Source organism: Mytilus edulis, chromosome 6, assembly GCF_963676685.1.
Source record: "Mytilus edulis chromosome 6, xbMytEdul2.2, whole genome shotgun sequence".
In the NCBI taxonomy this organism is placed as follows: domain Eukaryota; kingdom Metazoa; phylum Mollusca; class Bivalvia; order Mytilida; family Mytilidae; genus Mytilus; species Mytilus edulis.
The window spans coordinates 39,650,220-39,673,451 of NC_092349.1; the positions used below are offsets into that span (position 1 = coordinate 39,650,220).

Below are 23,232 nucleotides of genomic sequence, written 5' to 3' on the forward strand. Positions count from 1 at the left end.
TCATATCGGGCGAGTTTTGTATCTGATTCCGGATACACAAGACAAGAAATAAATTTGGGTCATAAATCATTTTGTAAATTGATATGCTGAAAAAGGCAATGTTTCTAAATTAATGATTTGAAACGAATAACATAATATAGATTGGCTATGATAATTATTTCAGTTTACAATTTTTCGGGGGCTTGTTTTTTCGGATTTTTCGTTTTTACTGACTTCAATTTTACATTGTTTTTTTATTTCATTTTTTCAAAGTTAAAAATATTGATTGCATGTTTACTTCAGTTGTGGATAGGTACCAAGGAGCACATCGTTAGTAATTGCATCCTTGAAGGCTTCTGTAGTTGTGTTTTTGCCCAGCTAACACATAATATTTTCATGATATTATTGACTGGTTATATATATGTTTTTCAAAAATATTTACCAAAAAATATTCTAAAGACATTTTTTTACATCAGAAATTATGCATTAATGATATTTTAACAATAATATTTCGTCCCAATGTTTGATTGCTAATATAAACACATTTTTTGTAAATATTTTTTTATAACGAATAATAAATATTCTTTGCTGATGTTTTTAAAACGTTAAATAGACAGTTTTATAAATGAGAACAATTGTATGTCGAGGAGATATTTCTTTGCAATATTCAATCAATATCTGATGGACATTTTTATATTACATTTAATATATATCTTTTTTAGATGTGTAAAAGAAATATTTATAAAACATTTTTGATTTACATCTATGTAAAGCATAGGTTTGATGTATAATAAAATATCTTTTTGATGTAACATCAATATACTTTTCTTGTCCTAATCAAAAATATAAAAATGGTAATATCTAATGAATATTTCAATAACATCATAACAATATATTTTTTCGATTTTATTTAGAAAATATTTGTAAGATACTCTTCAATTGATAGGTGGTAATCTACTGAAGATATATATTATAATATCAACCAGTAGAATTTTTGAATTGACTTATAATCATTCAATTCAATGCCTCAACTTTTTATTAAAATGAGAATAAGGTTGACAGACTTTATTTAAAAAAAACATTAGGTAGACCTCAATAAAACATTTCCTAGACATTAGAAGAAAATTTTGTCCAGATGTTTGAAAGATGTTGTCTGGATATTTTCAATAGAAACTGAATTATATCAAAATTATGTTATTTCAATATAAAATTAAGATATTTAAAAATAATGCTCTTTAAACATTCAAAACAAATATTTCCAGAAAATATGCTATTCACATGAGTACAGCCAGACATATCACGTCAAAAACATGTTTTTGAATGATATTTTGGTGATATTTTGCAATATATTTTAAAAATATCAATAAAATGTTTTTGTGCTACCTGGGTGGTTATGTCTATAACCATGATAACAGCATGATCGACACCGAACAACCGCAATATATAACAAAATGCAAGATTGAGTGGGTTAAGCTCAAACTTCAAACAGCACAAGACCTAACCGTCGGCTCATTTTACATGCCACATAGAAACCACTTTCACTAGAAGAACTTGAAAAATCCCTTGAAAAAAAATCACAGAGGAAAAAAAACAGTAACATCATACTAGCAGGCGATTTTAACTGCCCAGACATAATGTGGGACAACCTCACCATTAAAAAAGATGCGCAAGATCCAGAAGTTCAAATAACAACTCATAAACATTACAACACAATTCGGTCTTACACAATTCCAATAGGAACCAACAAGGGAAAACAATCTACTGGACCTTGTACTTACAACAAATCCGTCGCTAATGAAAACATCAACGAACATACCAGGTATATTTGATCACGCCATCATCATAACCGACACTGACATCAAACCGTACTACTCCAAATCCAACCATCGAAAAGTAACTTCACTTGGGCAAGAGCCAACTGGAATGAAGTAAATAAAGACATCGACTCACTGACAACTCAAATACGGAATAATATCCAAAACAATCAAAATGTCAACGAAGTTTGCTTGACATTCAAAAAAACACCTCTTTGCCAGCCTAGACAAAAATATCCCATCTAAAATAATCAAGTCAAACAACAGACTACCATGGATAACCCACAAGATTAAGAAAATGCATAAGAGAAAACAAAACCTGTACAACCAAGCCAAAAAAACGAAATATTGGACTAATTATCGCCATTACAAAAAAATCCTGCAAGAGAGAAATCAGGAAAGAAGAACACAACTCAAAACAACGCCATAATAGAAGGAATGAACAAGAACAACTCAAAATCATTTTGGACATACCGAATAGAGTATTAAAACAATGCGCCGAACATCTGGCACCAATAATGACTTCAATATTCCAGCTATATCCTCAGACAGTTGTACACTACCAGATGACTGGAGGAATGCCAACATCTCTAGTATATTTAAAAGGGGAGACCAACATGCGGCTGAAAATTCCAGGCCCGTCTCACTGACGACTTCAGTACCCTGTAAGCTACTTGAGCACATAATATGCAGACACATGCTACTAGAAAAGTATATAGTAAAGTATTCATGGTATTGACATCATTAAACCACGGCTTCAGATCCGGATATTCCTGTGAGACCCAACTTGCCATCACAATCCACGATATGCTTCAGTCATACGACAAAGGAAACCAGGTATAACCATAGAAATCCTGGATTTCTCCTAGGCATTCGATACTGTACCTCATGATGGACTCCTGCACAAAATAAACCAGTACGGAATTAGAGGATACATACACAAATGGCTAACTTCATTCCTGACTGAAAGACAAATGCGAGTCCAACTTGATGGAGAACACTCAACTAATGCATCAGTCGAATCTGGATTCCCCCAAGGAACGGTACTAGGACCAATCCTCTTTCTATGTCGTATAAATGATCTACCATAAGCAGTAAGCTCGTCAGTCGGACTATTTGCAGACGATTGTTTACTGTACAGAGAAATCAAAACCAAGGCCGACGATGATCACAACAAACTACAAGAGGACCTTAAACATGTTAAATCACTGGAAAAATGGGCAGACGATTGGGGTATGCGCTTCAACGCCAAAAAATGCTATATGCTTAGTCTGAAAAATAAAAGCCTGCGGTTCTACACCCTAAATAACCACACTCTGGAACAAGTAACATCTAATGCTTACCTAGGGCTACAAATTCAAGAAGATCTTAAATGGAAGGAACAACTAACAAACACATGCAACAAAGCAAGTTCCACGTTAGGCTTCCTTAGGAGAAACTTACAACATTTTCTTAGGGAATGCCGGAAAACAGCATAATAGGCCTATAGCTCTCGTAAGATCTATTATGGAGTATGGATGAATTATTTGGGACCCATGCATATACCTCAAAAGACATCGATAAATTGGAATCTATACAAAAAAGAGGAGCGAGATTTATTACTAAGGGCTACAAGTCAAGGGACGAAGGATGTATGACCAAAATGCTATCAGAACTTCAGCTTCCGTCACTACAATTAAGACGACAACAACAACGACTGAGCTTCTTTTTCAAAGTGGTTGAGGGAAAGATACCAGCGCTTCCACCAGACGATATTATCAAATTCCACAGACCCAAACGTCAAATAAAGGTAAACACATTCGATAACTTTGTAACCAGGAACATTATAGACAAACAAGTCCGTAACAACAAACGAGCGGTCATAGTTCCAAACAGACTGACCAGTACAAAAAACTATTTGTGCGCACTGCGGTCGATTGGAACCACCTAGAGGATTCGGTAGTGTGCGTCACTGCAACCGAGGAGTTTAAATCCGCACTCCTCAGCAAGCGCGACTAACTTATGCGCAGACCAACCCGTCACACAATAGCCGAAAGGAATCTGTGACGTACTCATCCATATGTATACAGAAGTGGGAAATCATGACAGGTACAAATGTTGCCGGAAGCCGATAATTCCTAGCTGGCACTATTATACTAAACGTATAATTATCAGGAGTCTCAGACAATTTGTTCCAGTCTTTAATACCGGTAGTTGGACAAAAGAAGAACAATTTGTAGCTGTCTTTGTTGCTTTGGATTTGACGGTTTGCATCTTTATTGGTTGATCTTGTATTTAAATTTACTGACTCTGCTGATTTTGCGATGCAATGGCAATCATTTTCATTTAGAATTTTGTGGAACATTAGCCTTGTCCTGACGGTAACAGGCGTTCATATCCTCTTGAAAATGCACACTGAAGCTACTAATCTGTTTCTGTTTGCCCATTTTTATGCTCAGATTACATGAAACAACTAACGGATGACTGAGTACAACAGGACCGTCTGTATACACTTGTTTTTGCAGACAGTGTGGAATACTTGAATGCACTTTTAATCCCAAGAGGCATATATATTAATCTCTTACTATCATACAAAAGAAGAGACAGTATGTGAAATGAAACAGCACAAAAGACATAGCAAAGCGCTTTTTATACTTAGGGAAATGGCTGATAACCGTTAAAATAGCCCCCCCCCCCCAAAAAAAAAAAAAAAAAAAAAAAAAAAAAAAAAAAAAAAAAAAAAAAAAACTAGGACCCTTCGTTCAACTCATTTTGCACATTATTCTGAGTTAATCTACTTTTCTTTAGATATGAATAATACAACTACTGACAACTGATTTCCTCTCTTAGTCTCTTAGGCGCCTGAGAATACAGTTATTTCGCAAACAAAAAAAATATAAAAAAATATAAAAATTAAAAGATAAAAAAGAATATTTTTTTATAGATATAGTAATATAGGAATAGGTGTGGAAAATGAACAAGACGAAAACGTTGGAAAAATACATAAATAGAATTATCCGTAACATTACATCCCTACCTATATATTTTTTTTATTAAATGTAACATATGAAAAATATTTGAAAAGTTAATAATATATTTCTTTTGTAACAGTCAGCAACGTGATAAACCAAGAGCATAACTTGGCAATTATATATTCTCTAATATAAATCATTGGTTAATAGTAAATATAAAAAAAATAGTCATTAGCTAGTATCCATTAAATAACAGGTTTCAAAACTTTCCATACGGGAATTGTTATATTCAGGATTTTTTAAAAACTTTTTACATCTATCATACTGTCAGACAGACTCTAACTGCACTTACGGATATCACATATACCCCGTTGCTAGTTCAGAGATATCTTTCAGATTCATTTTAATAGCTTGCAATGAGAGATTCGTTGTCAAACATCTAGAATTATACATTTATTGTTTAATATAAAGAAAAAAAAAACCATGTTGTAGGGGTTGTTGGGGGATATATTGTACGGTACCAGTCTCCAAAAAGAAAGTTTTAATTTATGCATTGGGAGACGTATTTCACCAGAAATGAACCAGTCATCAATACCCTGTAGAAAATGCATTTTGTGCAGTATTCACAATTCCAAAAGAGATGTTATATAGACTCGTTTACTGTTTTCCAAAATATACATAAAGGATAAACAGTAAGTTTTATGTTTTCTAATAACTAGATACTGTTTTGTTGCAATATTGTTCAGTCAAACAAAAAAGAGTTATCTCTCTTTCCAATGATAATTCCCATAAGAAATTGAAAATGCTGATTTTGAGTTTTAGTCGAGTTAGATTTGATGGGACTTTTTTCTTTGTATATTTGGGGCTTATATATAATGCTATAGATTACTGAGAACTAAAACATTTTCTGTTGCGATTACTGTGAGGTTCAAATGCAAACTTATAGTTTGACTGGACAACATAGCTTGTAAGATCATTTAGTGAACGATTTTGCTGCCTCCTTCACCATGTTCACTACCGTATGACACTGTTAAATTTTAGAAAATCTGTTGTCGATGTTGCTTAATTTGGTCAAATGAAACATATAATCGATTTTGGTCTATTAAATCAACTTCAAATCTAAAACCAACTTTGAACCATTCATGATAAAATACTGGTTTCTTCAATTTGAATAATAGAAAACAAAACTATATATCAAACGAAACATACTAGATATAAAGTGAGAAACAAGTTTTTTTTTTCATTCGTAAGAAATACTGCTTCATTGCTTATTTCAGAGTTCGAACCCTACACGTGGTAGCTAGGTTACAATCCAATCTAAATTGACTAAGATTGACAGTTTCCTTGTCGAAGGTCGGTGGTTCTCTCCGGGCGTCCCACCTTTTTACACACACAAAATGCTGGGCGCCACGAAAAAGCAAACAATGATAAAAGGGGCATCAAAAACCAACAATGAATACACCAATCATTGTACATCTTAGAAGTTTCACAAACAGACCATATTTGTGTTACCCGCGAATCTATTAAGTTATTTGAAATTGAATTTAACAATAGCAATTTTCCCGCATCGTATAATGATGAATCTGGATAACACTGTAATATGCGCCGCTGGACATGAAAAAGTTTAACCTTTAATAATTTTGATTATGCAGAAGAATAGACGAATTTTAAAGCAGAACTATTTGAAATTTCAGTTAGCTATTTAAGAGGACTGTAATAAGGGGACAACCATTTAATATTCTATTACAGGACTGTAGCTTACATAAAGGCAAACGCCTCATGTAGGAAATTTCAAAAGCAAAAACTTGTCTTCTTATCAATTTTCTTTTCTGTTCATCCTCTGACGCGTTCGTAGCCCCCGTTTCTCATGTTTCTCATTTATTTTTAGTCAGTTTTAGTGGTATTTGTCTATTTGTTGTTTTGAGTTTTATCTGTTCTCGGGTTTGTCTTCTGTTCATTGATTCTCCTTCTTTATTCTCTTAATGTTGCATTCCAGTGCAATTTAGTAATTTTGTTTTAAACTTGAGTTTTATTTTATTTAAGGACTTTTTATCTAATTTTACAAACTTTAAGTAAATTGAATCCCAGTTTATATGAACTACATCAAGTTGTAATTGAAATGTGTTATAAAAACTTAGCTGACATAGTTATATCAATGATAATCAGACACCTCTTTACTTAATTTGGAGAAAAAAACTTGACTAACAAATAATTGACAGGTCATGAAAGATTTTCTACAAGCCAAAACACCACTAAAACTTTAACAACAGGCACATACTTAACTTTGTGAATTACATTTTTTGCTTTATCCTAAATATTGTTTTTTTATAATGTCCCTATTCGGCTAAAAACTAAAATGCTTACACTGAATCTATATATTTTGCTTTGAGACCAAAATATCATGTCGAAATAATGATTAAAAAAGTACTAGTGTTTCAGATCTAGAAATAACTGAGAAACGCGCAGATTGCATGATTTTGCTTCATTTTTCTATAGCTTCTTGTGCCTTTAGCGGCCCCAAACACTTCGCCGAATTATTTTTCGGCCCAGCTTTGATATTTAAAAGTGGCAATCTTTTTAGAAAAGCTATTACTTGTAATAATTTCCAGTCAGTAATTGATTATCTCCCATATGTGAAACTCTTCAGACATGGCTTCGATGAAATTATTTTCGGTTTGTCGATCTGGTAAATTTTGTTATTTCAAGTCATTCTTTTTCCGCTTGCACATATGTTGTGCACATGAATAGTGACACCTTTACAATTTTTTTCTGGCAGAATTCTTTTTAGACATACATCTTCATCAGCAGCAAAGGAGTTTCGCATAACAGAAAAACACTACCTTGAAGTTCACCTTCATATAAGTTTATTTAAGGTTCATCATAAAAAAACGGACAAATATGGCTGTGTTTACATGCCAAAAACTACTCTCAGACTTACCTGTAAAGTTGGGAAAGTTTTAATGGTTAGCATCCACTAGATATATAAAAGTTAAATGCATTTTATGTTTCAGAAAGATAAAATCTCTTTTGGATTTTGATGGGCATTTTTTTCCTTCATGCATAAGGTGTGAAAATGAACTAAGTTGAGGTACACCTTCGAGATGCTCCCTCATGTAAAAAAAGGGTTTGTATTGTTTTGATTGTCCTTAATTGACATGGACAAGAGGTATCTTCACAACTACAGGTGAGTTAAAGAGTTAATCTGATTCAGTGAGTGGACAGTATCAAAGTAATTCAGGAGTTTGTTTATTTTTACACCGTCTGCAGAAAGGAAAAAAGAATGCCCATCAAAAACCAAGAAAGATGTTTCTTAAACGTAAAATGCATTTAACTGTTATATATCTAGTGGATGCTAGGCCTTAAAACTTTCCAAACACCATAGGTAAGTCTGTACACAGAGTAGTTTTTGAGGTGAAAATATGGCCATATTTGTACATTTGTTATGCTTTTTTGTAAATTTATTGGGGTGTAAAAGCGTTGATCAAAGTACATTTTGTATGAAGCCCTTACACTAAAAATGTGCGCACGGTCAACGCTTTAACAACCCTATAAAGTTACAAAAAAAAGCATTCAATACTTATAATTACATTTTTACCTATAGGATCATGAAAACACGCCTTTTATCAAGTTTTTATTTCATTTACCTGTGCACTTTATTGTGGGACCTCGTGTCATCATGAATGAAAAGTTGCATTGTGTAATGCAATTGATTAAGGAATATCACAAGATTGCTAGTTAGCCAATCAGAATAACGTATTATAATGAAACATACATTTAATGTAATTATATACATGTATATGCAAAATTTGTGTGTCGAATACTAGAAGGAAAAAAAAATCATGTTTTATAAAAAGGAATCATAATCCGAAAATGTAAAAATAAAGTTGATTTTTCCTAATACTTCAAACCGTGAAGATAAATGCAGGTCCGTTCGAAACAAAAACATGTGCCAATTCATGTTCGTCTGCTTTCACACCCCACATGTTCTCACCCTACACATTCATGCCAAATTTTCATTGGTTTTGTGTTTAACAATTTTGTAATTGAGTTTTAGTAAGTGCATAGTTATAAATATATTTTTTTTCATCGTTGCTGAATACAATGGTCTTGACCATGTTTTTTTTGGTGTTGAATAAATCTTAATCATGTTTTGGTTAGTTTATTGCTATAAATATTTTGTATATTCTATATTTGTAAAAAAAACTGCTACAATGATCATGACATGTATGTAGCACTTTCAGTAGAGTGGGGTGCTAATTTTTGCCATAGTTTCCATGTTTTCTGCACCTTATGTTCAGGTCTTTATGTTTTTGAAGTATTCTGATATTTCTATATGAAGATAGCATCAAAAGCAACATATTCTTAGCTTAAAAACATGTTTCTTTGAAAAAATTATCTGAAAAGTTAGATTAAAGGCTATTTGAAATTTCCTGATGTTTTGACACATATTCTCCGTTTTTTACGCATCTATGTGAAACCAAATAACTACAGCTTTAAACAATATTTATCAAATCAATTTCATTATATATGAATAGCAGACATTTCAAAGGTGTATAAAACTGAAATTTTTTAAGGGCAACCAGTCAAAGAATTTATACTAAGAAATACTTCTTTGAAATCCTGTTTTATATTCAGGAAATTGGCCAAAAATCGTTGTTAAATTTTTCGGTCCTTAGGTGTTGAAATTTTGTCTTAGTTTAAATAATAATTATATTTGTTTTTAATTAAAAATATAATTTACCGGCATATTTCTTCCATTTCAGCCAAAATCTCAAAAAAGCGAATATTAGGTGCCCCACTCTATCTGTTTAGCAATTTCAATGGGATTAATTTAATGTCTTTCATTTTTGGGGTTCTAACCTTGTATTATACTATGTTGGTTATTGGGCCCTATTTTTGCATTGGTCTACATTGATGTTATGAAAGGGTCCAAAATTAAACTTTCTTACTTTGTTTGAATTCATCAAAAACTGAATTATTGCAGCTGTGTGATATGTTGAATCTTTTTGTGCATTTAGATTTTTTGGTTTTTGGGTCCTGATTTCTAATTAGTCCATATAAAGGTTTGAGGGGTCAAACTTCGATTGATTTCAACTTGAATTAATTTTTTTTTTTATTTGCTGAAAATAACCATGTTGTTAGATTTTGGATATTAGACCATTCTATGTAAATTAAATGTCCCATTTCAAATTTCTTTGACCACATTTGTTATGTATCAGAAACCTATATATTGTCAAAAATTTGATCACACTGCAAATTCAGATAGTATCAAGCTTGTATATTGTGTCCATACTTGCCCCAACTGTTCAGGGTTTGACCTCTGCTGTCATATCAGGCTGCGCTCAGCGGAGCATTTGATTTCCCATTGATTTCTTGAAAACAGATAAAATATTTTTTCTGTATGCATGCAAGTGTATAGTTTCAAGCAATTCTTACTTTCAGCACAAAATGTAATCTGGAAGAGCTTACGTCCAACAAATGTATTAATCAAACAGTCAAGAACTATCTCAGCAGGATATAGTAAGTATCAGTTTAGTTAAGGTAACAGGCAGTCCAATATAAAAACAAGCAGATGGGTAAAAATACTATGATTTTTAATGAGACAACTCTAAACCAGAGACATTATGACATAGAATTTAACAACTATAGATCATGTTACAGCCTTCAACAATAAGCAAAACCTATATTGCTGAAAAAGCCCTGAATTAAATGACAATTGTAAAACAATTCAAATGCCCTAATTTATGTAGAAAACAAGGAATGAAAAACAAATATGATATATAACAAGTCAACAAACATCAACCACTAAATTACAGGCTATATATACATCCCCACAACAAACATCAACCACTAAATTACAGGCTATATATACATCCCCACAACAAACATCAACCACTAAATTACAGGCTATATATACATCCCCACAACAAACATCAACCACTAAATTACAGGCTATATATACATCCCCACAACAAACATCAACCACTAAATTACAGGCTATATATACATCCCCACAACAAACATCAACCACTAAATTACAGGCTATATATACATCCCCACAACAAACATCAACCACTAAATTACAGGCTATATATACATCCCCACAACAAACATCAACCACTAAATTACAGGCTATATATACATCCCCACAACAAACATCAACCACTAAATTACAGGCTATATATACATCCCCACAACAAACATCAACCACTAAATTACAGGCTATATATACATCCCCACAACAAACATGAACCACTAAATACAGGCTATATATACATCCCCACAACAAACATGAACCACTAAATACAGGCTATATATACATCCCCACAACAAACATGAACTACTAAATTACAGGCTATATATACATCCCCACAACAAACATGAACCACTAAACACAGGCTATATATACATCCCCACAACAAACATGAACCACTAAATACAGGCTATATATACATCCCCACAACAAACATGAACCACTAAATTACAGGCTATATATACATCCCCACAACAAACATCAACCACTAAATTACAGGCTATATATACATCCCCACAACAAACATGAACCACTAAATACAGGCTATATATACATCCCACAACAAACATGAACCACTAAATACAGGCTATATATATATCCCCACAACAAATAAGACAATAAATACAGATCCCAGAGTACTGACAGTTCCATGGTTACTGACAGCTAGTCCAAACCCAAAAAGAATGTTATTAAATGTATATATTTAAGTAATAATTAAAAAAACGAAGTTCAAGGAAAATTCCAAACAACTTTCTGTTATTTTATTTATGTAACACATCAAAATATATTGCATAAAAAATGTAACTTGTATAAGGCCAAAATAAAATAAAAATAATACATGTGTTTCCCCTAACGTGTTGTAAAAAAATAGGGTAGGTACTGAGGTAGGTAGGCAATATAAATTTTATTTTACATTTTATAGCTGAATACTACTAGGGAATCAGTCTGACTTAAACAGTGTTTGATCCAAAATGGCATAAAAATCTTAGGGTAGGCACTCAAATTTAGGGCAGGAAAATAGGGTTAGCTGAAAAACAATGTTTTAATTTTTATTGCCATAATGTATGTTTGCAAAAATATTAATTCAATTGAAAGCCATCCCAATTTTCCTTCATTGGAATACACCTTATACAGATGTACAGTTGTAAAGATATAGTGAAACAGAAGAAGCATATTAGTTTTAGGGTCAATAGTTCAAAGAACAAGTTCACTGACACTGTTACCAAAAAGAGATTTTTTTTTAAACATTCGACAGTTCACACTGTTACTAAAAAAAAATTTAAAGTTGGCATCAGGATGTTTTCCCACTATTTTTACACACACATTCAGGTGGAAAAATAACAATACATCATTTGTACTAGAAGATAAATATTTTTCCCTTGTCATGCTTGTCATAGGAATTTGTACTCTTGAAATTATTTTTGTTTTCTTAATAAATATACAGTTTATGGAGTGTAATTTGTCAGTGCCAGTTTTGTACTTTTAAATTATTAATATGCTTTTTATACGACCGCAAAAATTGAAATTATTTGGTCGTATATTGGTATCACGTTGGCGTCGTCGTCGTCGTCCGAATACTTTTAGTTTTCGCACTCTAACTTTAGTAAAAGTGAATAGAAATCTATGAAATTTTAACACAAAGTTTATGACCACAAAAGGAAAGTTGGGATTGATTTAGGAAGTTTTGGTCCCAAGATTTTAGGAATTAGGGGCCAAAAAGGGCCCAAATAAGCATTTTCTTTGTTTTCACACTATAACTTTAGTTTAAGTAAATAGAAATCTATGAAATTTTGACACAAGGTCTATGACCACAAAAGGAAGGTTGGGATTGATTTTGGGAGTTAAAGTCCCAACAATTTAGGAATAAGGGGCCAAAAAGGGGCCTAAATAAGCATTTTTCTTGGTTTTCGCACCATAACTTTAATATAACATGTATAAGTAAATAGAAATCTATGAAATTTTAACACAAGGTTTATGACCATAAAAGGAAGGTTGGTATTGATTTTGGGAGTTTTGGTCCCAACAGTTTAGGAATAAGGGGCCCAAAGGGTCCAAAATTAAACTTTGTTTGATTTTAGCAAACATTGAATAATTGGGTTCTTTGATATGCCGAATCTAACTGTGTATGTCGATTCTTAATTTTTGGTCCCATTTTCAAATTGGTCTACATTAAGGTCCAAAGGGTCCAAAATTACACTTAGTTTGATATTAACAAAAATTGAACTCAGGGTTCTTTGATATGCTGAATCTAAAAATGTACTTAGAATTTTGATTATTGGCCCAATTTTCAAGTTGGTCCAAATCGGGGTCCAAAATTAAACTTTGTTTGATTTCAGCAAAAATTGAATAATTGGGGTTATTTGATATGCCAAATCTAACTGTGTATGTAGATTCTTCATTTTTGGTCCCGTTTTTAAATTGTTCTACATTTAAGTCCAAAGGGTCCAAAATTAAACTAAGTTTGATTTTAACAAAAATTGAATTCTTGGGCTTCTTTGATATGCTGAATCTAAACATGTACTTAAGATTTTTGATTTATGGGCCCAGTTTTCAAGTTGGTCCAAATCAGGATCCGAAATTATTATATTAAGTATTGTGCAATAGCAAGAAATTTTCAATTGCACAGTATTCAGCCATAACAAGAAATCTTCAATTGCACAGTATTGTGCAATAGCAAGAAATTTTCCATTGCACAGTATTGTGCAATAGCAAGAAATCTTCAATTGCACAGTATTGTGCAATAGCAAGTATTTTAAATTGTACAATATTGCGCAGTAGCAAGACATTTTCAAAAATATTTTTGAGTTATCTTTCTTTGTCCAGAATAGTAGTTGAATCAACTTAAGGGGTAAATTCAGTAAAAAATCTCCCATTGACTTTAATGCTAATCTATGTGTGGAAATAAATTTATACCTGATTTACCTTTAGAAATTAAAAACTTTCATATATCATTCATGAAAGTACAAATGTAGTCCTATCTTTTGCAACAATAAAAACATAGGGTCATGCAGCATTTTTGGGCATTCACATGGCCTTGTTTACAAACAATGTAGATTCGCACGGAATTCCTATACTGACCCCCATTACTTTTCAACCCTGTAGGGAAAAAAAATAGTACATTCAGCATTTATTTTTTATTTTTTTTCAACTCTAGTTTTGATCCATCTACCATAAAATATTTATTACAAACATTATCTACCAATCAGAAGAGCACATGACTTCACTTTTAGACAGAAAGCTCTCCCCCAAATGGGCGGTCCCTGATGACGTATATTTATTTACTGAATTTACCCCTTAATCATTGTTTTATACAATATACAATGTATATTCCCTTTTACTACCAACTGATAAATTAAAACAATCTTTACCATTCAGTAATAACAAGCACTTTTTTTACATTTTAATATTTTATGATGTATTTAAGTACAGCTCTTTGTAAGAACCAGGCAGAGTGCGATACATGAAGGTTTCAGATTTTTTCTATAATTGGCCTAGTAGAAGCAATAAATGAATCCTGCTCAAAAAATAATTTTGAGTGGGAAAATATGAGTGGTTGCCATGGTAACGGACACACAATTTGTTGGTTGTTAAGCGTGATAAAATCTTTCAAATATCAGCTAAATCACCACATTTCAGAGCCTGATTATGAATAGAATCATGCATTTTTCATTAAATTTCATATGTAACATTGATAGAACTTGGTTTAAGCTTCATTTTAGTGAAGATTGCATGTCAACCAAATTTGTAAATTTTGTGAAAAATTTTGTGAAAAAATGCATATTTTCAACTTTTCTGAAATTGGGATTTTTGCTGAATTATCAAATTTTCTCTGGTGTTTTTCAGAAAAGTGCAATTGTGTACAGAATAGTTAGCACTTTAGTTATGAAGTTTGGATACTTCTTTACCAAATTGAATAGTGAAATGCGTGGGATTTTTTCAAGTTTTATCACCATAGCAACCAATTTTTCCTTGGAAACGGAGTTTTTATTTGCAGAATATTGCAGTTTAAGAGCTTAAATGTCCTGAATTTTTCATAACCGATAAGAAAAAATACACAAAAGCTAACGCAAACTTTAAATTACTATCGTCAAGTGTTGTTGACTTCAATTGTTACCACGGAAACACATATTATCCATAGCAACATCCACTCTGAAATTGCATAAAAAGAAATTTATGTAAAAAAATACATAAATAGAGGGTGTTTATTTTCAAATTGGAGTTTGACTGCATGCTTTGCGCCACTTACAGTCTTTTCTGTTCATTTTATAAGATTCAGCAAATGTAATATATAATGTTATATTGGGGTTGGAAGGTGAGAAAAGGGGGGAGGGTAGGTTTATTTTTTAAAGATATCATACATGTAGATTCTTGAAAAGATTATGTTTGGTCGGAGAGCCTGATTATAAATAGAATCATTTTTTTTTTTCAGAAATTTCATATATAAGATCGATAATCTATAACTTGGTTTTACCTTCAGAGCTTAGTTAAGGTACATTGTAGTTCAGATTTTTGTCAGATTTTCGGAAACCTCAGGTTTTATTCGTTTGAAAAAAAATGGCATTGACCCCCATTTATCTTTTTATAAATCTTTTGTATAATGATAAGCCTTCTGTAAAAGTCTTATAAAATTTAAATTATTCTTTGATTTTTTTGAGAATGTAAACTTGTCAATGATAAAGCTATGAAAAGTCAAGAGAGAATATTTTCCCGCCAAAATTTCAATGGCTAATATCTCGAAAACCAGCACATCGATCTGTATATTTTTTTACTCTTTTGATTCCTTTATTAATTTATCCCCTATCGATATTCACTTATATTTAAATTGAAAGATCCAAAATAATGTCATACAATTGTGAAACTCCAAGTCAAATAAACAAATTTATCTTGTTGCTTTAAAATGAATTTTTAATAAAGAAACATTTTTTTTTAAATCTCAGAATATGATCAAGATTCTTTGATAGAAAGTCATTGAATTTTCATTTCAATATAATGAAGTATTTTTAAGATGCTTGGGTAGCAATTTGAATAGAGAGAACATAATTTTATTAATAAAACATCTTCCTTCTATATATTTAATGCCAACCTACTTTACACAGTTCTCAAACGAGAGCTTACTTTGGAAGTATATTTATATTCGGTTATAGCAGGGTTGATTTTTGTTCTTCCGTATAACCTCAATTTACTCAATTTTCTTTGTAATATATATACTAGTAGTAACAATGATATCGTTTCTGGGGGCCTTTATAGTTCGTTGTTCAGTGTAAGCCAATGAATGCTCCGTGTTGAAGACCGTACTTTGGCCTTTGATGGTTTACTTTTAGGAATAGTGACTTAGATAGAGAGTTTTCTTATTGGTATTCATACCACATTGTCTTATATTATTCTGCTCATTATTAAAGTCAATGATATGATCTAAATATTCAAGCATTTTACTTTGCAATGACTACAATGGTGATTCATTTTAATATATACAGCCTCCTCTATTAATAACTACTGTTTCCTTTGAATCTTAAATAAGAAATAAGATCAAACAAAGGTTTTCGTTATTTCGCAAAGGTTTGCGTTGTAACGCAAACATTGGAAGAAAAATTTAAAAACATGTGTGGCGCTAATACGCTTCCGTAGATTTTAAGAACGGTAGTGCATATGTTAATTAAGAATCGGTGCTCACCCATTACATTAAGAATTGAAAAATGTCAGATACTCGTAATGTACAGCTGATAGAGTTGAGGATGAGCGTAATTTTTCAATCGAATGCTCACTTCATAATAATTTGAGGGAGGAACTCTTTCAGCACATTTCTAGCACATCTCGATGTTAACACAAGAAAACTTTAATATTATGGGGAATACTGACGATTGTGTTGTTAAACAATTATAGTTCTTTTGAATAATGTAGTACATGTCTTGATACTGACTGTTATTTGATATATATAGTTGTTTTTCTTTTTGTTTTGGCTTCGATTGTGACTGAGGCTTATGGTGCTATAAAGATAATTATATCATATTATTATTGTAAAGTCTTTATGTTGATCCAATCATTATACCGCCGCTTCAAAAAAGGGGGGTATACTGTTTTACCTCTGTCTGTCCATCCTTCCATCCGTTAGTCTGTCCGTCAGTTCATTCCTCCGTCCCATGAATATTTTCGTTGCATTTTTTTTCATGAACTACAATGTACATTACAAGGATTTCTGAAAGGTTTATTGAAGTCGGCTATATCGTGTGATAAATTTTCAGATTCATTACTCAACCACTTCCTGTTTACCGAACACTTTTCACATGACAGCCAAGTTAAAAAAAAATCGTCATATTTTTCTGAGGAACTACAATACAATGATTTCTGAAATTTTGTTTCAGGGTTTATATTAGTCAGCTATACTGTGTGCTGCTTTTTCAGATTCACAACTCAACAAGGGAATATTTGGGCGGGGTACAGGCGCGGATCCAGAGGGGGGGGGGGGGTGTTCCGGGTGTTGGAACCCCCCCCCTTTTTTTTGGACGATCAATGCATTTGAATGGGGACATGTAATTGGAACCCCCCTTTGTCCTGGGTTAGGAACCCCCCCCTTTTTAAAATGGCTGGATCCGCCCCTGGGGTATCATCAGTTGTTCGCACCATCACTGGTTGTTTATATGCTCTTTATGGACCCTTTAATTTGGAAAAATGTAATATTCTGTTCTGTTTTATTCTATAAACAGATTTCGAATTGAGTATATAGAAAGTATTCGAACTACCTAAGGGACGACATCAAAAGATTGATGTGTGATAATAAAAACTTAAATCAACTAGTTTGGGGGTGGGGGGTCAACATTGCTGCAAGTTTTGTTAATCCATAAATCAATTTTTCCCAAATTAAGTTAAGAGGGGGGGGGGGGGGTGGTGGGTCAGTGAAAAAACTATATGAATTAAGTTTTTTTTATCCTACATTGAACTTTTGATGTCGTCCCTAAGCCTTATGTTATAAATACGGAGTTATTTCTTTAAAAACATTTTATTATATCTAAACGTAATAATACAGACAGACAATTTTTGTTTATCCTATTACCCTTATGCTTGATTTGATAAGTGTTGGACTTATGGGTTGTCGGAGCAATGGATTGTCAGACTATTGGGTTGTTTGACTAATGGGTTGTCGGACCTGTCGAACTAATGGGCTGTCGGACCAATGGGCTGTCGAACTAATGGGCTGTCGGACCAATGGGTTGTCGGACCAATGGGCTGTCGGACTAATGGGCTGTCGGACTAATGGCGTGTAACCGTCTCATTAACAATTATACCACATCTTCTTTTTTAAATTAACAGAAAAGATAAAAAAAAATCTACATGAAAGTCGAAAAATATAATATTGTATGTATGACAAAAAGAGGGCTCCAGAAAGGTTCTCCTAAGATCAAATGGTCACTTTTAGAAATTTCTTTAGTTAACCAGGCCATATAAGGTAAATTATACAGTTAACAGTGACATGCACCAACACAATTCAAACTTGATCTCTGTGTGTATACATGTTTCATAAAATTTGATTGAGGCAAACTAAAATTATAAAATGGAAACCAACTTTGTGACGACTTATGTACTGACGAACATGGGTTAAACCTACCCCCCCCCCCCCCCCCCCCCCCCCAATAAAAGTGTTTATTTTAGTTTTTGCCCTTATTCCTTGAATCGATCAAATGTGTGCACAAAGAGTGGGACATTGGAAATTTATTCTTTTATTGCACATGGGATAATAACGTCTTGTATTCATGAATGTTTACAACTTGTTTGGACTAGAAAACATTGATAATTACAAAGAAAAATAAGATTGGTATGCACTGCGCTGTTTCTAGTGTTGCAGTTAATTGAATGTGTGGAATTTGTCTTCAAATTATTACTGTTATTAATCTTGTATTTATGCAAACATTCTCATTTTAGTGGTTCCATTCCAAACCTCGGGATTAATGCAGTCTTTTGTAAAGGTTACAGAGACAGATACAGAAAATAAGGGCGTTATTCATGTAAAGGTTAAAAAAAACGTTGAGAATAGCAAAACAATTTTTTTGAAGATTTATCCTAAAAAAATGATACCTCTATTTACAGTTTTACTATCTTAAAGGAGAGGAGGGGGATTTCAGAAGGATAAGAAGTGTGCTTCAGCTGAATCCCCCTCCCCAACACACACACACACACACACACACACACACAAGATATTATGTAAATCGGAATCTTGAACTTGTGAGATATATGTAGAACGACGCATAGTAAGGAATGATTCATTATTGATACAATTATATTGCTTGATAATTTTGATTTGATAGTTTTGCCGGTAATAGCATAATTATTTTACCGGGATTAGCACAATTCCAACTTAGCAGATGTATTCTATTTGTCTATCTCGGAGATTCTGAATTCCAATTGCGGGATAGTAGTACAACAAAGCAGTTATTAATGATATGTTAATAGCTACATTACTTAAAACCATAAATTACTTAAAACCTTTACTAAATTTTTCCATAGATATTAAGATTTGGTATTGAAGTTTGGTTGTTAGAAAACTTATTTCAAACGGGATAGCACATCCTCATTTTTACGGAAATGTTGTTAACCGTGCCCAGAAATTTAGAAATGATCCATGTAAACTTGTCGCTCCTTTAAATAAACTTATTCTAAAAGGTTGCCTATTCAACACTGTAATAAGATAATTGAATATTGTTTTTATTGGTATATATATTGATTTTGTCATCAGTAAATTAAAAGCTAACTAAATATTACAAGTATGTTACACACATATTCATGGATCTACAATCTGTCAATACCTGTAACATGGCATTGCACAAGGTCATGTTTTTCTCTGGCTGTTTATGAAGTCTTTACACTAAATCCATTGGATGTTGGATGTGTACAGATTGATAGTTTAGTCTTAGATGCATGATTTTTTTATTGGTTGTTAGTGGTTTTGATCTAGCTGTCAGATAACTGCGAGTACTCTCAGATCTGTTCATTGTGTCTTTTTGTATCAGGCTGTATAAGTACCCGTCCACGTCCACTTGTATGTTTATCCATCTGATGAGTAATGCCTTTTTTCAACTGATTTTTATAGTTCGTTCTCATGGTGTACTGTTATACCACTGTCCCAGTTAAGGGGAGGGTTGGGATCCCGCTAACATGTTTAACCCCCCCCCCCTATTATTTATATACGTGCCTGTCCAAAGTCAGGAGCCTGTAAATTCGGTGGTTGTCGTTTGTTTATGTGTTACATATTTGTTTTTCAATTATTTTTTTACATAAATAAGGCCGTTAGTGTTCTCGTTTGAATTGTTTTACATTGTTATATCGGGGCCTTTTATAGCTGCCTATGGGGTATAGGCTTTGCTCATTGTTGAAGGCCGTACGGTGACCTATAGTTGTTAATGTCTGTGTCATTTTGGTCTTTTGTGGATAGTTGTCTAATTGGCAATTATACCACATCTTCTTTTTTATACATGTATATATTAAGAGAATTCCATTATACTGGACTTCCAATATTAGCGATCAACCATTGACTATTATTATTTTTTAAATCACCACCAACTTAAAATGTGTTCAATTTGCCTGTCCGTCTATCCGCCCGTCCATCACACTTCAGTTTCAGTATAGAAATGCTTCGACCAAATGATTCTATTATTGGTTTGTTAATATAATTTAACGGGTCAATTTTGTGATTTATGCTGGTGGAATAGCATCTCAGACGGATGTGTGCCATAAGAAATTAAGAATTGTCTTACAATTGTTAGCGCCATATCTATATTGCCTTTCCATAAGCCAGGTTGACCCATCTATTGCAATCCCATGAAGTTCATCATCTGTTAACCTTAAACCAGATGCTCCACAGGGCACAGCTTTATACGACCTCAGAGTTTGAACCCTGAACAATTGGGGCAAGTATGGACACAACATTCAAGCTTGATACAGCTCTGAATTTGGATTGCGATTAAATAGTTAACACAAAATAGTTTTGTGACACAGAATGAATGTTGTATAAGAACTTAAACTTAAAAACTTAAAAATTGGAATTTTACTTATTATGGTCCAATATCCAAAATCTAAATACATGGTTAAATTCAGCATATCAAAGAACCTCAAGAATTCATTTTTTGTTAAAATCAGACTAAGTTTAATTTAGGACCCTTTGGACCTTAATGTAGACCAATTTGAAAACGGGACAAAAAATTAAGAATCTACATTCACAGTTAGATTCGGCATATTAAAGAACCCAAATTATTCAATGTTTGATGGTATCAAACAAAGTTTAATTTTGTCCCTTTGGGTCCCTAATTACTCAACTGTTGGAACCAAGCTCCAAAAATCAATCCCAACCTTCCTTTTATGGTCATAAACTTTGTGTTTGAATTTCATAGATTTCTATTTACTTATACTAAAGTTATGGTGCGAAAACAAAGAAAAATGCTTAATTGGGCCCCTTTTTGGCCCCTAATTCCTAAACTGTTGGGACCAAAACTCCCAAAATCAATCCCAACCTTCATTTTGTGGTGATTAATATTGTGTTTAAATTTCATAGATTTCTATTAACTTCAACTAAAGTTAAAGTGCGAAAACCAATGTGTCTTAGGACGACGAAACGCAATTATCTTTTCAAGTATCTACTTGTATGCAACATTTTAAAAAATCAACTTACCCCATCCCCCCTTTTCCAAGCCCCCCAAACTCCAATGTTTCATTACAGATTACATTTATTGAACAATCTGAAGAAAAAAACCCAGACAAGACTGTGAGTGAAGCAAAGAATGAAGTCATTTGAAAATAAACACCCTCTATTTATATATTTTTTTACACAAATTTCTATTTATGCAGTTTTTTAGTGGATGTTGCTATGGATAATATGTGTTTCCATGGTAACAATTGAAGTCTACACCACTTGACGATAGTAATTTAAAGTTTGCGTTAGCTTTTATGTATTTTCTTATCGGTTATAAAACAATTCAAGACATTTAAGCTCTTAAACTGCAATATTCTGTAAATGAAAACTCCGTTTCCAAGGAAAAAATAGGTTGCTATGGTGATAAAACTAAAAAAAATCCCACACATTTTTCTATTAAATTTGGTTAAGTAGTATCCAAACTTCATAACTACTGTGCTAACTTTTCTGTACACATTTGCACTTTTCTGAAAAACACCAGAGAAAATTTGATAATTTCGCAAAAATCCCAATTTCAGAAAAGTTGAAAATATGCATTTTTTCGCAAAATTTTTCAAAAAATTTACAAATTTGTTTGACATGCAATCTTCACTAAAATGAAGCTTAACCCAAGTTCTATCAATGTTACATATGAAAATTAATGTTAAATGTATGATTCTATTCATTATCAGGCCCTGAAATGTGGTGATTTAGCTGATTTTTGAAAGATTTTTCTACGCTTAACAACCAAAAAATTGTGTGTCAGTTACCATGGCAACCACTCATATTTTCCCACTCAAAATTATTTTTTGAGCAGGATTCATTTATTGCTTCTACTAGGCCAATTGTAGATAAAATCTGAAACCCCCCATGTATCACATGTATATGGCACTCTGCCTGGTTCTTATAAAGAGCTGTACTTAAAAATAAGTAGTTATTGTTGCAAACTCCATTAGAAATTTGAATCGAGATCAGTTTTGGAATAAGGGAAAGGGGGATGTGAAAAAAAAAATTGGGGGGGGGGGGGGGGTTCAATTTTTCTCATTTCAGATTTCATAAATAAAAAGAAAATTTCTTCAAACATTTTTTTGAGAGGATTAATATTCAACAGCATAGTGAATTGCTCAGAGGCAAAAACAAATTTTAAGTTTATTAGACCACATTCATTCTGTGTCAGAAACGGTCAAACCTATGCTGTGTCAACTATTTAATCACAATCCAAATTTAGAGCTGAATCCAGCTTGAATGTTGTGTCCATATTTGCCCCAACCATTCAGGGTTCAACCTCTGCGGTCGTATAAAGCTGTGCCCTGCATCTGGTTCCAATAAAGAATATGTTAATTCCAATGTCTAACATTAATGATGAAAACAACTGTTGGTGTTAGCTACATGTAACTTTGGTCAGCACTGATCACATTCATATCAGCAAGAAATTTTTATCAGTATGATTTTTTTTGAGAAATATATATATAAGTCTGATAACTTGGGAATCTGTTGATATTTTGTTTCCCGTGACAGTGTAGGCATGTGAAGGTTTTTATACAACCCCAAAAATTGCGTCATCGTCCGAAGACACATTGGTTTCCGGATAATAACTTTAGTTTACGTAAATAGATCTTCATGAAATTTTTTCAGAAGGTTCAATACCAAAAAAGGAAGGTTGGGATTGATTTTGGGGATGATGGTCACAACCGATTAGGAATTAGGGGCCCAAAAGGGGCCCAAAACAAGCATTTTCCTAGTTTCAGGATAATTACTTGTGTAGAAGTATTTCAATTGCTCTGAAATCATACTGCAATG

The 23,232-nt window shown here is 32.7% G+C and overlaps 1 protein-coding gene across 1 annotated transcript in view; it reads left to right on the top strand.

The window, feature by feature from the left end:
- Positions 1–7,291: 7,291 nt before the first annotated feature.
- The window catches only part of LOC139527629 (NADH-ubiquinone oxidoreductase subunit 8-like), a 31,447-nt gene continuing 15,506 nt past the window's right edge, over positions 7,292–23,232 (top strand). The window contains exons 1-2 of the mRNA XM_071323161.1: positions 7,292–7,430; positions 10,187–10,264. Of these exons, the coding sequence (XP_071179262.1) occupies positions 7,394–7,430; positions 10,187–10,264 (115 nt within the window). The 5' untranslated portion in view covers positions 7,292–7,393. The remainder of the gene's footprint in view (positions 7,431–10,186; positions 10,265–23,232) is intronic.